The sequence below is a fragment of the Prosopis cineraria genome, unplaced genomic scaffold (assembly GCF_029017545.1).
Source record: "Prosopis cineraria cultivar Desert tree isolate PC_DT_omini unplaced genomic scaffold, ASM2901754v1 PC14, whole genome shotgun sequence".
In the NCBI taxonomy this organism is placed as follows: domain Eukaryota; kingdom Viridiplantae; phylum Streptophyta; class Magnoliopsida; order Fabales; family Fabaceae; genus Prosopis; species Prosopis cineraria.
In genome coordinates this window covers 21,485,950-21,501,937 of record NW_026555345.1, presented here as the reverse complement: position 1 = coordinate 21,501,937, position 15,988 = coordinate 21,485,950, and the positions used below count along the sequence as shown (strand labels likewise).

At 26.5% G+C, this 15,988-nt stretch overlaps 1 protein-coding gene across 1 annotated transcript; it reads right to left on the bottom strand.

Annotated features, from left to right (window-relative positions):
* Nucleotides 1–1,236: 1,236 nt before the first annotated feature.
* LOC129292732 (peptidyl-prolyl cis-trans isomerase FKBP53-like) lies at nucleotides 1,237–3,080 on the bottom strand. The gene is made up of 4 exons (XM_054930356.1): nucleotides 2,879–3,080; nucleotides 2,492–2,579; nucleotides 1,671–1,719; nucleotides 1,237–1,373 (listed from the first exon to the last, which is right to left on the bottom strand). The coding sequence occupies exons 1-4, from the start codon at nucleotides 2,978–2,980 to the stop codon at nucleotides 1,271–1,273; spliced, it is 342 nt and encodes a 113-aa protein (XP_054786331.1). The 5' UTR covers nucleotides 2,981–3,080; the 3' UTR covers nucleotides 1,237–1,270.
* Between the last annotated feature and the right edge of the window lie 12,908 nt (nucleotides 3,081–15,988).

Sequence of the window (15,988 nt, the reverse complement as noted above, 5' to 3'; positions counted from 1 at the left end):
AACTTCTCACACACTCTTTTAGTCATTGGATTAATTTCCTTAATTCTACCACACAGCTGCCATCTGATCCATTAATGGGATAGTTATTTCCTCTCTTTTTTTGCTTCTAGTTTTCTACAAGATCATCCAACCACTTCATTTTTATATCAGGTCAAATTGAATGGGCACAGGCCAATATGAGTTTACCCACTAACATTAACAAGGGTGGGATAGGTTACAGTTATGTAAACGGGTTGTGCACCAACCCGCATGTGATAGCATTTTAATAGGTTGGGTTGGGCCAGCCTGCCAAAATAAATGGACTGGGAAAACCCAACCCACCCTGCACATTGGCGAGGTAGCAAGCCCGCGAACCAATCCGGAAAATGCAATTTTATTTTATAAAATAATTTAAAATTTATAATCAACATATCATATATACAGACAATAATTTTTTTCATATTATTTTTTAAAATAAAATGTGAATATAAATCTATATTATTTTTCTCAACAAATTTATATTTGTGATTTCAATCAATAGATCTTATAAGATTAATAAATAATATATATTCAGAATTTTTGTACAAAAACTAATAAATAATTGATTTACAAACTATAACAAAAATTTTATTTACAAATTATAAAAAAGATTTACATTATCTTTTAAATATAAAGAACATATTTGAAACTTATAAATTATATATTTAAAAAATATTATCATTATTGTATATTTATAAAAAAATATATTGTAATTAAAAAATAAATTATTTTTTTAAATAGGTCAGCTCACAGGCTAGCCTGTTTTAACATGTCATTCTAGCCTAACCCATTTTAAAAAATGAGCTAATTCTTTCAATTTAAACTATCAAAATTGATGGGTTGAATGGGCTGGCAAACTCAACTTATTTTTTGGACTTTAGCCTGTCTCAGCCTAAATAGTATTTTGGTATACTATTGCTTTTGTCATGTTCGCACCAATGGAAACTTGCATTTCGTTCTTTTTCGCGCATTTTAAACAACTATGCAATAAAAAATTATTTCAGAAATTGATTATAGCTGTAAGATAGGCTTCTAAAAGAAACAAAGGAATGTTACTGTAAGCCACGTCATACAAACTTGAGTTATTTTATGAAGGCGCATCATGTTTTACAGGATCACCACACAATGTCACAACCTTAATTTCATCAATTTTTATAAAAGATCATACCGCTCGTATGACGCAAGCTCTAATTTTTTTAAAGAATAAATATAATGATTCTGATATTTAAAAAATAAAAAATAAAATAGGGCATCAATGAGTTACATGCCTACATTGCCCAACATTGAGCATCTCAACATCCAATACAAGCCAAGAATCTCGAGGTATACTCGGATCAGCACGTTTATCTCCATAACTGTAACAACGAATACAAGGCTACTTAGGACAAACATTAATACACAGAAAAGTTTTATGAAAAGGTCAACCTTTCTAGGGGTTGGATTTCACATATTTAATCTTTCTCGGTTCAATTATAAATCAGAATTGCAGTTGAAATTGCAGGGCATCAATTCTAGAGATATCAAGAATTTTTAAGATGGCCAGAATTATTTAAATCCAATTATGGGGTCATAAATATAATGCCCTGTTTGTTTATGATCTGGCAAACAATTTTCAGCGGCAATAATACAAGGAAAATGAGACAAATTCATACCCCCAATTTGGTGGAATTGTGATTCTACTTTTGTCCCCAATTCTCATACCTGAAAAAAAATAATTAAAGTAAAATAATGTTGTGATAACTTCAAAAATTAATGGATCAATGATTTAATGGATGAATAATATATAACTCTCAGAAATTTTATGCCATGTATAAATAACCACCCTAACATTTGAAATTTTAAAATGAACCTCCTAATTTCTAACGTTCATGCAGACACTTCCCTACTATATTAGTTTTGTTGATTACTCATACGCATATAGCTAGCTTAAAGTACAATGGATTATCTACATATAATTGAAAATTTGAAAGGATTATTAATGCACATAAAAATTAAGTTTACAAGGGTATATAATTGATGGTTGGAGGTTATCTGCACATACTTGAAACCTATGAGGGTTAATTATCAAGTTTTAAAAGTTAAAAGGATTATTTATACCATGCATGCCCCAAAGTTCAAAAGTACTTCGTAAAATTTAAATTTCATTAATTAATTACACATTTCTCCTAAAATTTGTTGGATTCACACAAACTTCTATCATCTATTTTAGTTAAAACTGTATTTAAGTTCATATAAATTTAAAATTGGACTAAAATGTTATGTAACTTTTTTTGTTAAAAGGTAGATATGAGTTTATTTCAAAATACATTGGTTTATCAATTTCATCATAATTCAAGGAAAGTTAATATAATTTACCCCAAACCCCGGCGCTCCAACCGATAACTCCACTTACACCTGCAAATAAGAAAGAAATTGGGAGGGGAATGTGCGAGAAGATATATGTTTCACTTATTAATATAAATAAAATATATACCAGAGCAAAATGTAAAGGGTGCTCTTGCAATATTTGAGTAAAATATTTTTCCATTTTCCCGGAGCCTGCCAACATATCTAACACTGACCTGAAAGAAAACAAGATCACATGTTAGCTGAACACATTAGAAAAGTATGGGAAAAGAAGCCAAATACTCTAAAGAAAAATTATTACATTCTAGTTGTGATGTAACATGCATATATAAATTCATTGGCACTTAAAACCATTGTTGCTACGTGTGCAATACCAACAAAAAATGCCTATAGCCAGGGTCAAAGGTTATTCTTTTTTCTACAGTATGACAAGTTTAAATTACATTAAACTGTGCACCGGACTAGAGGCATTGCAGCAACTATGCATAAAGCAATAATCAATATAATCAATCACCTTTTTTCCAGCAGTAGCCCATAGTCCATCAGGTTTGCCCTTGGATATTTCCTCAATAACAAACGACCCTTGGGTTCTAATTTGAGTTGTCTTGGGTTCCATTTTGTCATCTTCTCCCTCAAAAGTGGATATATTAGCTGGAGAAGTTTGATTTGCATTGGTTGCCCCTTCAACCTTAGTCCTCGTCGTCGTCTTCTCATCCACAATTCTGTCCATAGGTACAAAGAATTTAAGGAAAAAGAAGATTACATACGAAAGTAAACTACATTAATTTTTAATGATTCAACATGCATCAAATCATAGGCTATCCAGTGTTTCTGGGTAGGAATACTTGAAGCATTTAATCTACAATGTCATTAATGAATTACTTAATAAAGGAGAGTTGATTACTGCAATATAGTCTAATTTCAAATTAAAGAGGATTCCCCTCGTAAGTGAAATTTGACATCTTATACAATTTTTTCCTTAAAATTTTAAAACATAAGGATATAGAATGAGAAAACCAAATCAAAGATCTTACTTTTTATTGGATACATTTCCTTCACAGTCATCTTCATCATGAGAAACAACATCCAAGCTTGGCGTTGTCTTCGCCTCCTCAGGATTCTCACCATCTGCTCTAGAATATCATGAGTCTCATTACTATTATATGGAACTTTGGCACTACCATACCTTGCCCTTCAAAGTTTTATTTGTCTAAAATATTTAGCATTGTTTATATAAATAATGATCAATTAATAATAATCAAAGTAACATTTCAAATTACCTCCGCTATTTGGGACAGTGAAAGGTGGAAAAGTGTCAAAATCACTATCATCAATGAAGCCATCTGCATATTCGTCTTCAGTATTGTACTCAGAAGACCCCTCTGCTTCTGCATCAGAAAAATCATCTCCAAAAATATCACTTTCACATTGTCAAAGGGAAACATGATACATAAATACGTACATACATACATACATACATATATATATAGAGAGAGAGAGAGAGAGAAACCAATGGAACTTCTTCATAAAGGATACTACTCATAGTCATCCCCTAGTTCATCCCCATTAGCAGGCTCAAAATAACCAGAGAGAAAAAAAACTAGCGTGGGTAAGTTCATCCCCATAGCCAATTAAAGTAACTAGCTAGTATGTGTGATGGATTTACAAAAACCTGGACTTATATATATATCTACACGTGTAAGTGCAAAAAGACCTAAGTGACATGAAGCTTCCCTTGCAATTATTCGCGTGATAAGGACATGGTTTTTCGGGTCTCACTTCGTTTCCCAAGGCTTAAAATGAGGATTGCAATTGAGAAAAGGTAAGTCTTGTGAACAAGAGATTAGAATCTACTATTATCGATAAGAAAAAGTCGAAATAAGGAAATCCCACTGTAAAATAAATCACTTTAAAAGAAACATTTATTACTAAAAAGGAGGGGATGCTGAGCCTGATAGAAATTCTCTCAAAGAATAACAAAACAAAAACTAGCCAAGAAAAACTGTAACCACCAAAAAAATGTAATAATAGTAATAGTAGTAATAATAATAGTGTGGTGGTGGTAGGAGCAACAATAATAGTAGTAAAAAATGCATAGTAAAAAATAAAAAACAATGTTAAAAAAAGAACATAATAGTATCGAAGTAGTTGTTAAATGTTATTGTAATGATAAATATAAAAATTGCTACATAAATCAAACAACTTTTAACATTACTTTCATTTTTTATTATTCTTTTAAGATATGAAATATTAGAAAATTACTTAAGTACGATTTTAATGTGTAAAGCTTGTTAATTAAAATATGATACACACACAAACACACAGACAGAAGGTTACTTTGGAATCGTGTACTTGTTATATCATCATCATTATTTGAAAAAATGGGTATATTTTTTTCTTTTAATCAATGGTGCTACATGCCGCATTCAAAGTAGTTACCAAAATTGTTGCTGGCAGATAGAGAAGTGGTCGTGCCTTATCTGATTCTTCCTCTTTTCTTTTTTTGGGATAGAAACTGGCAGATAGAGAAGTGGTCGTGCCTTATCTGATTCTTCCTCTTTTCTTTTTTTGGGATAGAAAGAGAAACTGCCAATAAAAACCGAGAGTGAGACTTCCTTTCATCAACTTCCACTTGAAAGAGTCATTTTATTAGTATATCAAAGATGCAAAAAAGAATCAGTTATCCTATGTATGTGCTAACTTAATTAGCTAATGTAGTTCCAACTTTTCAGCTTTTATTAATACTCATAATCACTTCATTCACAAAACTTCTTTCATAAATGTTTTCTAAATAACAACAGCCTTCTAGATATGATTATTTTATAGAATAAAGCAAATTTAAGGATTATGATTTTCTTATATGATAGTTAATCCAAAGTTATATATTTAAAAATAAATGTTGAGATTGTGGGGGTATAATAAATACTAGAAAATATTCCTTTGAGTTTGAAACTCAAATTTGAGAATTTTTGTGTTAAATAACATATTTATATGGTTGAGTTTATATTAGATTTGATATGTTGGGATAAATGTGTCTAACTATTATATGTTTATTTAAATTTTTCTAAGGCTATGTAATGGCTATATGAGGATTTAGATTAATTTTTGAATTTTTAATTTACTTTTGGACAACTTTTTGGAATATAGGTTGATAAAATTTTGATATTTGAAGTGATTTGAGACTTAAATATAGTTTATTAGAGTCATGGGAATTTTAGAAAGAATTTTTGAAAAAAATTAAAATGGATATTAACATTGATTTAGCACTAAGTGCGTTAGATCTAGACCCCCTAACTCTATAATGAGAGTTAATTGTTGTTGATAATTAAGAAATTAATATTTTATATATATAATTAAATGATTGTGTAGATTTTGTTGACCAAGGAAGTGGAGGAAGTAATGTTGTAAAAGGGAACGTGTTATTAAAGACACGAGGTAACTATTATTAATGTATAATAGTATATGTATGTGTGATTAATTATGTACTTGTTTTGTTTGACAATTTTTGATTTTTGTTGAGAAATAATATATGTGTATATTTTTGTCCAAAAATAATTACCAAGTGGGTTGGATTTATATATATATATATATATATATGAATATTTCGTAAATATTTTCACTGCTAAAAACATGAGATAAATTTTTTGGTTGATATAGAGAATGTGCTAAATGATTTTTGTTCACTTGTTATAAATGCATGACTTGTTGTAGTATATTGAAAAATTATTTAGTAAGAATTTTTGTTTAGTTGAATACCACGTGATAAGCCGCCATTGGACCCAATGAATGCTTGTAACTTGATCCAACTCACTTTTGGCTGAATGACTTGGCATCTAAACAATGCATAAGGAGAGATATAAGATTAATCATACAAATTAAATATTTGTTCTGTTTGTTTGGAAATAATTGTTTGGATAAGTATTTTGTTTGCCTACTTAGCAATCGTATGATTAACTGTTTCACGTGTATTATTACATATTAATCTTAGTTATTAAGACTATTAACTCTCATTCCCTATGGATATCAATTTTTATAGGAATAAATTCATCTAGAGAAATACTTAAGGCATAATTCGATATACGAGACATCATTTTTTGATTTATCCTCTTCATTTTAAGTTGATGATATATATTTTAAGTTGGTTATCCGACCATGATTTTAAAATTTTATATGGGGTGTACATTGGAAGTACTTAGTAAGTACTCCCTCCAGTCCTATTTATCAAATATTTTATAGAAGTATTTTTTGGTCCAAAATATAGAACACTTTAGAATAATTAAACTATTTTTTTTAATTTTACCCTTGCTTAATTAATGTGAAAGTATTTAATGCAATTGTATCATTATTTAAAGTCAAGACTAAAAATGAAAGTACATATAATTTTTTTATATCAAGAAAAAAAAAACTAACTTTTCTTAATGTGCATGAAACGGACCCAACTTCTTTTCATTTTTTCCTCTCTCCACTTTCTCTCCACTTTTCATCTCAACCGTTGGATTCATTTTTGAACTGTTGAGATTTAATGTTCCATAAAATTATTATTATATTCATTTTTTATAAAGTTTTACATTTTAATAATAATTTTATGGAATATCAAATCTCAACCGTTCAAAAATGAATCCAACAATTGAGATGGGAAGTGGAGAGGAAATGGAGAGGGGAGAAAATGGAGAGAAGCCAAGTTCGCTTGAAACAGTTGAAAGTATTTTATAATAAGAATCAAAGGGAGTATTCATTATAAAATGAAATTGTGTTCTACTAGGTACAATATGAAGTGATTGTCTTCTTAATTATCATGGTAAAATAAATTTATTATGTTTAATTATTTTTACTATCATAGTTTCTTTTTGTCATGGTAGTTTCTTTTTACTAAGGTAAACTATTTGTAAAATATTTTTATTATAGAAAAAACCCTTTTATTTATGGTTTATTAAACTATTAATTTGAAAAAAATAAGTTTGAAAATTTAGGATATTATAACTTATTAATATAATTATGAACAAATTCTCCAGGATTACATTATCCAAATGAATGGAGTTTAGTCTCCAAAAATGAGTACTCTGACTTCTACAGTGTCCTGGGATTAATCGTTGCCTATTTCCTTCTCGAGCTTCCAATCGACTCACCCAGCGTTCAGGTGACAAGAATTTACCACTTGTCAATTGCATCTTGACAGTCCCCAATTACGTGCATGTGAAAAATATCAACCTTGCGAAGATGCTGATTTATTTTTGGGTCTTAGGAAATATATTATTTTTCTTAATAAAGATTTTTTTAAGGAAATAAATATAAAATGATGCAAATATTGTGTATTAAATAATTTTCTCATAAACATTTTAGCCTATTTTAAATTTGATTTTTATTTTTTAATGAAAATCGTTAAGTATATAATTTATGTATAAATATGTATTATATTATTTTATGTTATGTTATATATCTTTTAATAAAAAACTATTTTGATAAAAAAAATTATTTTAAATTATTTAAATTAGAATTTTATTTTATAAATGTATAATGAAAAAAAAGATATGAATTTTATGCTAAATATTTTGAAGACTGATTTGATATGGTAGAGGTGGCTGCTTCGTTATCTGATTCACCAATAAATAGTTTTTCAATAATTAATTCATAGGAGTAGTTTTTTAATTTGAGATTGCTTTGCGTCTATTTGCCTATATCCTCTCTCCTTCACATCTTCAAAATAATAAGAAATATAGATACTTTATAGACCAATTATGTAATAATAGATTCAAGATTCATTATAGTTCAATGATAAAATAATAGGACGATGCAAATAAAGGAGGTCAACTTTTAAAGTTTGTTTGGTTGGAGAGAAAGGGAGGCAAAAATTTTTAACCCCTCTCCAAAATTGGGAGATCCCCCCTCCCCTTTCTTCCAAGCAAACAAAGTATAGTGGCACACGGCATCTTTTTTTTTTTTTTTTGGCATTCTGCAGCATTAATTTTGCAAAAATAACTCTTCCAGCCATGGACCATATCCTCATCCTCATTTTATTTTACCAGATATCCTGCCCCTACCATAGACAAAAGCTTTTTCCGTATAAGAAAATGGGAGGGTTCTCTTCCAATTTGTTGTATCCATAACCTCATCCTTAGAGTATGTTTCGTAACTCTTGTATCAGTGGATAGGGTTGTATAGAAGTTTTCTAGTCCTGTTTGATTCAATTTGACCTGAGAAGGTCCGATCTTGTTACAAACTGATTTTTTAGGATTAAAAAGATTAAAAGAACCATATTATTTCTTCAAGTTGAAGTGGACAAGAGAATAGATATCTAGACCACTTAATCCGGTCTCATCTTATTAAATTTATTTAATATGATTATAATTAATTTATTAATTATTTATAATAATAAGTTAAAACTATTAATAATTTAATAACTCTGGTTTCTCACATGGTCATATGTTCAAACTAATAATTTAATAATTTGGATCACTTGGACTGTAATTGAAATATTTTTTTTTCTTGTTGTTGGAATATTATAGATTTATTATGATTATAAATGTTTTTATTATCTTAATTGAGTTTATCAAGTTGAAATGGATTATTTCCCCTTATAAGGAAAAAGGGGGAAAAAAGTTAAGTGAGTACTAGACTAACATGACTAGTCTTTCAATCTTATAGACTAAGTTCAATCCTATTAATTTTTAAGTTATCACCAAACCAAACCAGATTATAGGTTGTCTAATTCAATTTTTTTTATAAAAGAAATCAAATTTTAAATTAGGCTAAAGTTCAATCTTATTCAATGCTTTGTGCAGACGTACAATGGATAGCATATTTTTTTCTTTAGAAGTGTAAAGCTAAGTGTCAGTCCCAAGTGCTAGTCTCTGGACTTCTTGAAAGGCCAAGGGGATGTATATATACGTGTTAGGACTGAGGATTGGCTTTCTTTACTCTTAATTGAACTTGAACCTAGCAATAACTTTGTGGGTGGGCAATTTTAATTTTTTTTAATATTTATTGTTTATTCTTCTTAAAAAAAAAAAAGTTGTTTTTGACCTACAAACTGAGGGTAAGCAAATGGCCCGCATCTTACCAATATCCGGTTAAATTGGGCTAGCACAAACCAACACAGGTTAGCCTGCTAATATTAAAAATCAAGGTGTTTTAAAATTAATGCGCATCACATTTTGCAGGATCAGACACACAATGTCACAACTCTAATTTCATCAATATATAAAAAAGATTATATCCGTCGTATGACGCACTTTAAATTTTGTTTTAAGAAAAAAATAATGAAGATTAGTTTGGATCATTTTTTTTTTGGGAAATGAAAAGGAAGTCAAGAGGATAAAATGAGAGCATTGAAAATATATTTAGTTTTGAACGTCTCAAATATGCTTGTATTTTAGTTTTAAATATATCAAATATACTTTAAAATTATTAATATATATTATATAATCTGATTTATTAATTACAATATATGACAATTGAAAAGACTTATCAATTATAATACAATACAATAATAAAATAATAACGTTAAAATTAATATATAAATTCAATCCGATTGAAAACATAACTAGAAGTAAAAAAAATATAAATAACTCTAGTTTATTTAACTAAATAGGCTTAATTAAAAGCTTAAAATTGATCTGAACCAATTTAATAAATAAGTTAGGTTAAGTTTAAAATAGACCAAGATATAGATTCATAATAAAGACCTGATATATTCTCATTCCTACTGACAGGCCTATGCTCCTCAACATTGAATATCTCAAAAATGTTTATCTCAATAATTATTTTATATGAAAGGATTATTTATAATTTTGGCTGCAATTCTGTTTTATAGTACAATGGGCTATCTATATGTAAGTTAAAATTTGAAAGCATCATTGCACATAAAAATTAAGTTCATAAGGGTATAGAATTGATGGTTGGACCACACATAGTTAAAAATTATGAGAGTTCATTATTAAGTTTTAAAAGTTAAAAGAGTTATTTGTGCTTTATTTAAAGTTTAGGAGTACTTTGTATAATTTAAATTTCATTAATTAATTACACATTTTTCCTAAAATTTGCTGTATTCGCACAAAACTTCTATCATACTCCTTCCATTTAAAAATATAAGTCATTTTTAATTAAATTTTACTTTCAATAAAGTAGTTATCTACTTTTAAATTAATTCCATCTTTTCATATTTGTCTCTATTAAATACTTTACAATAAATATAAAGTACTTCATTCAATTGAAGCACTTAAAAAAATGTAATAATTACATCTTAAAAGATTAAAAGTATTTTATATTTTTGAACATCTAACGCCTTCAAAAATGTCAACGGAGTATATGTAGTCTAATTTTTAAAATCAAAATACAATGCATTTATTTTAGCTAAAAATGTATTTAAGTTCATATAAATTTAAAATTGGACTAAAATGTTATATAACTTTTTTTGTTTAAAAGTAGGTGTAAGTATATTTCAAAATATATTGGCCTATCAATTTCATCATAATTCAAGGAAAGTTTATGTAATTTACCAAAAAACACGAAACTCCAACCAAAAACTTTACTTAAACCTGCAAATAAGAACAAGATTAGGAAAAATAACATGCAAGCTAAGTAGATATATCTTTCCCGCACTCAGCTATCATGAGAGAAATAAATTAAATGAGAAAAATAATATTTTTTTAATGAAGTATTATAACATAAAAAAGCATGATTCTCCTTATAAACCAATAAAGTTTTAACTATCATGATGAATGAGAAAAATGTAATAAATACTGCACAACAAATTAAATTAATAAATATAAAGGTAAGATAAGGAAAAAAAATTCAAAACCTATCAAATATCTTATATTTTAAATCAAGATAATTTAAAAACAAATTAAATTAATAAATATAAAGGTAAGATAAGGAAAAAAAATTCAAAACCTATCAAATATCTTATATTTTAAATCAAGATAATTTAAAAAAAATATCTTATAATTTGAAGAGAAGTGAGTAAGTTATAGCCTTATAGGCCGACTCTCTTGGATATTGAGTATCTCATCATCAATTACAAGGCATGAATCTCGAGGTATTTTATCTCATACTTGTGACGATGAATGCAGGGAAACAATTGGGACTTGGCTTGTTTTTGTAAAGAGGTTCAGATATGGTTTTTTAAATAGGCTAGGTTGCAAGCCCGTATTAATCTTTTTATCTATTATTAATATTTTAATAAAATTTAATAAAAATATATTATAGTATATTATGTATAGATTTACTGGTATTAATATAAGAAAGGAAATGATATTAACTTACATTTATTATAGTAGTTATTTTTTAGCCACATATTTATGATAATATTTAATTAATATAACATACAATGAAGTTTTGTTTTATTTGTTACTTTAATCTTTAACTTATAAAAAATGAAATTTTAAAATAAAGAAACACAATTGAAATTATATTTTTATTTATATATCACATGATTTATTTATATAAATATGTATTTATTAAATATATGGATATAATATAAATATAGCCTTTTTGGTTAAAGCCATTTACAAATTGTTTTGGGCCAGTTCAACAACGATGATCCAAGAGGATAAATCATGTTTAGGCCCGACTTTCATTTTATTATCTTTCTTTCAGAACGGAGTCCAATCTAATTACATCTTCTGCTTCCTTCTCTGCCAATTCGAGCTTCCCACGTTTCAGTTGAACGCATAACGCACCAACCAAATCGCCTTAAGTCACATTGGCCCAATCTAATTACAACGTATTAGGCTGAAGCAGAAACATCTTTTAATTGTATGAAAAAAAAATAAAAAGCCTTTTAAGATAGTTTACGCTTAATATGAATTGGTTCTGCTGGAGTCGAATTGGATCGTAGTTAATCAACAAATCAAACTTAACCAACATCTGATGATGTAAACCCATGAAAAAAACTTGAGCTATGACACTATGATGCCTAAAAAGTAAATGTGAATTATATTTGATCTTGATATTTAATATTGATGAGTAATATAATTTTTGTAGTTTATTGGGTTAATAAATTATTGAGGTATATTATATTGAGTCAAAAATTTATAAGGACAGAGTTATCTTGAATTAAGAAACTATAATAATTAAAATGTTTGAGTCAAAAACTATCTCATTTTTTATTTTTGAAAATTGTTTTGAAATACAGTTTTCAAAATTATTTTTAAAACAAAGTAAAATGAAAATTCGTTTAGTTATGTTAATTAAAAAAGAGTTTTAAAATTAAAAAAATGAACTGATAGTAATGATTATAGATAATTAATGATGGTGATTAATAATAAAAATTACTCAAGGTAACAATAATTTTCAATAATCAAATATACTAATATATTTCAAAAACAAGAAAAACAAAATGAAAATAACTTAAAGTTGTTTCCATTTTTTTATTTTTAAAAACAAAAAATGAAGATAACTTTAAAAATAATTAAATGAAAAACACTTATTCAAATAAATTTTAAATTTTTTTATTTTTAAAAACAAAAAATGAAGATAACTTTAAAAATAATTAAATGAAAAACACTTATTCAAATAAATTTTTAAATTTTTTTTATTTTTAAAAACAAAAAAATAAAAAATAAAAAACAAACAGGCCCTAAAGTTTTGTTTGATTCTGTTTTCTATTTTCATGTTATTAAAATAATTCTGTATAATAAGTTTTTGAAACAAAAATAAATAAAAAATTGTTTAGATCATCACTCTGAAAAAACAGGGAGAAGTATCTAATGTGTTCTTTTTTAGTGTCTCTAGTATTGCCCTAACTTTCCAATTTTAATTTTTTATTTTTATTTATATAATTAGTTTCTATATAAAATAAAAGATATTTTGATATCTTGCTATCCTAAAACATGAGAATTTGTGTTTTTTTAATGATTTTTCAAAAATAAACTAGTGTATTTGTGATATCTTTAAAAATTGTAAAAAAAATACAAATATTTATCATTTTAGGACATCAAAATATTAAAATATCTCTTATTTTATGTAGAAGCCAATAATATAAAGAAAAATAAAAAATAAAATTAAAAAGTTAAAATATTATAAAGGACATTAGAGAATGACACATTAACCTTGAAAAACATATCTAAAGTAGTGAAATGAAGATAAAGAATGATTTACTTTATTAACATAATTATTATTAATGAAAACATGATATTTTTTTTTGCCTTTTTTCCCTTCTAATTTTGTAGAACATCAATAAAACATAAAAACAATGTTCTGATTTTTTTTAATTAACTTCTAACTTTTTCCATTTTTCAGAATAAATAACAAAAATACACTTTTAAAAAAAATTATTATTTTTTTAAAACAAAAAACTATAAAAATAAGATATCAAATAGCCCCAAGTTGTCTTAAATTTAAACACTAAATTGATAATTGGAATATTTCAAAAATTAAAAGTTATATTTTTTATATTTAAATTGATGCCATAAATAGTTGCTACGATATATGGGTACTTAATAGAGCTATCAATTAGAGCTGAGCCATTGGGACAACTCTTTTAAGCCTGAAAATAGTAAAGGCTAGGCCACTATTTTGAAGGACAAAATGATAATTTGTGCTTAAAAGGGTCATCTTTTTAAATCTGAAAATAAAAGGGCTAGCCCTTTAAGTCCTTTTCTTTTTATTTTTTAAAATTTCAATCTAAAAAAATAAAAGATTAAATATTTAACTAAAAAATATACACCCTAGACTTATTCCTCCCTCACTCACTCATTCATCAAAATTTAGCTAATAATATTAGCAATGTTTAATTTTTATTAGTGTTAATTTTGATATTGCTATTTGATATTAAACCTAAACGTTTAAATTGTTATATATTTGTTGTAATGTGAATTGACTTAAAATTTTTTTTTAAACTTAATCTTTTGTGTAATAAATTTTTTTAAAAATCATAACTATGTTTTTTAGATTTTTAAATTTAAAAAACAAAAAAAGGCCCAAGGCTTTGAGGGCCAGCCTTTCGATTCTAAAAGCTAAGGTCTTATAAAATAGAGTCATAAAGTATAATTATATTTATCAGGATTGGCCTATTTGGACCCTAACCCTTTAAGGACTAGATTTTTAGGGTTGAGCTGAACTTAATTGATATATCTAAACTTAATTAATGCATAAGTTAAATGTACCTATTAGTAGCATTATTATTTAAATAAGACTCAAAAAAGTCTTAAATTTATTTATTAATCTAGAGAACTTAAATTCTAAATATCATTTATATCTTTTGGCAAAAAGAATTAGCTACTCTCTGTGTTAAAACATATAAGCATATTTTAAGGGGTTGCATATTGAAGACATTTTAGTGTTTTAAGTAATAACTAATTTGTTTTTTTTAAGTGTTTATGATAAATAAATTACTTTATTTTTATCTTAAAGTAAAAAATCCTATTAAATAAGGGTAAATATAAAAAGATAATATTAGTTTAAAAATAAATAGTTATTTTATTAGTGTGAGATTCAATTAAAAATATCTTACATTTTTTAACAAAGAGAAAATATCTCATCTTATCTTTATTATTAATATTAATATTAATTAAACTACTTCATATTTTAAAAAATAAAAATTACATTTAAGAATTTGTGAAAAAAATTATTTACAAATAAGAATCAATAACAAATTCTTATTTAAAAAAATCAGTTAATATTTTTATTTTAATAAAAATTATTTTTTATTGATCTTTTGCTTATGAGTAATATGTTTTTACAGGTTCTCATATTCGTTTTTCTCTTTAAAATTTTTTTGTTAATTATATTTTATTTTTAATAAAATGAATACAAAATTTGAACTTATCATCTGGTAATGCAAACTTTGTACTGTCTCTGTCTCCCTCTGTTTTTTTTTTTTTTTTTTTTTTTTTAATTTTTTGGGGCCAATTGTACTGTCTCTTTCTCACAGCCCCCACTTTGCCGGGAACACAATTTAAGGGCTCTTCTTTTTTGAATTCTTTTGGGGTTAGTTAGGTATCTAACTGATTTTGGAAATCACCCCAGGGTCAACCTTCTCCTATTTCCCTTTTATTTCATTTATTTAAATTAAAAGAAGAAAAGATTTCACCATCTTCCTTTTAGAGTAATTTCTCCACAGGAAACGTTACTTAGTTTTTAATTTGTTGAACTGGTGTGCATTTTATGGACTTTCCCATATTTTTATCAATAGTGTTCGAAAATATAATAAATATGCAGTTTTAATTAAAATAATGACAAATATTTTGTTCCCAAAAGTTTGTTATGTTTAGAATATATTTATGTGTGCGTGCGTGTTTTTATCAATAAAAGTTAATGTGAGTGATAGAAGGTTAGAGACTCTCATCATTTAACTAAGTGTTTGGGGGTTTAAATCTCTTTGTACATGTTAGTCTACCCATGGCTTTTGATATACTTTGAAGGATATATTCTTTATTGTCAGTAGAATCCATTTTTTGTACTTACAAAAACATTATATTATTCTTTTTGCTTAAAGTTTTTTAAAAAACACTTTTTTTATATGATTACTTGATTGAATCAAATTTGAGTATTGTTAAATTTAATTGAAGGTAGCTCAAACTTTTTTTACATTCACATATATTCAAACTCATCATGCTGAAGTAGTCATAATCATTTCTGCTAGAATGTTGGTTTGTGAAATTCTATTATCAGTTATTGATATTGA

What these genes read in the sequence shown, in the direction of transcription:
- LOC129292732 (XM_054930356.1), bottom strand. Translation starts at nt 2,980, where the DNA reads ATGGAACCCAAGACAACTCAAATTAGAACCCAAGGGTCGTTTGTTATT. An exon ending in GGGCTACTGCTGGAAAAAAG is followed by an intron (nt 2,580 to 2,878) that starts GTGATTGATTAT and finishes GTTTTCTTTCAG; the next exon opens with GTCAGTGTTAGATATGTTGG. An exon ending in ACAATTCCACCAAATTGGGG is followed by an intron (nt 1,374 to 1,670) that starts GTATGAATTTGT and finishes TCGTTGTTACAG; the next exon opens with TTATGGAGATAAACGTGCTG.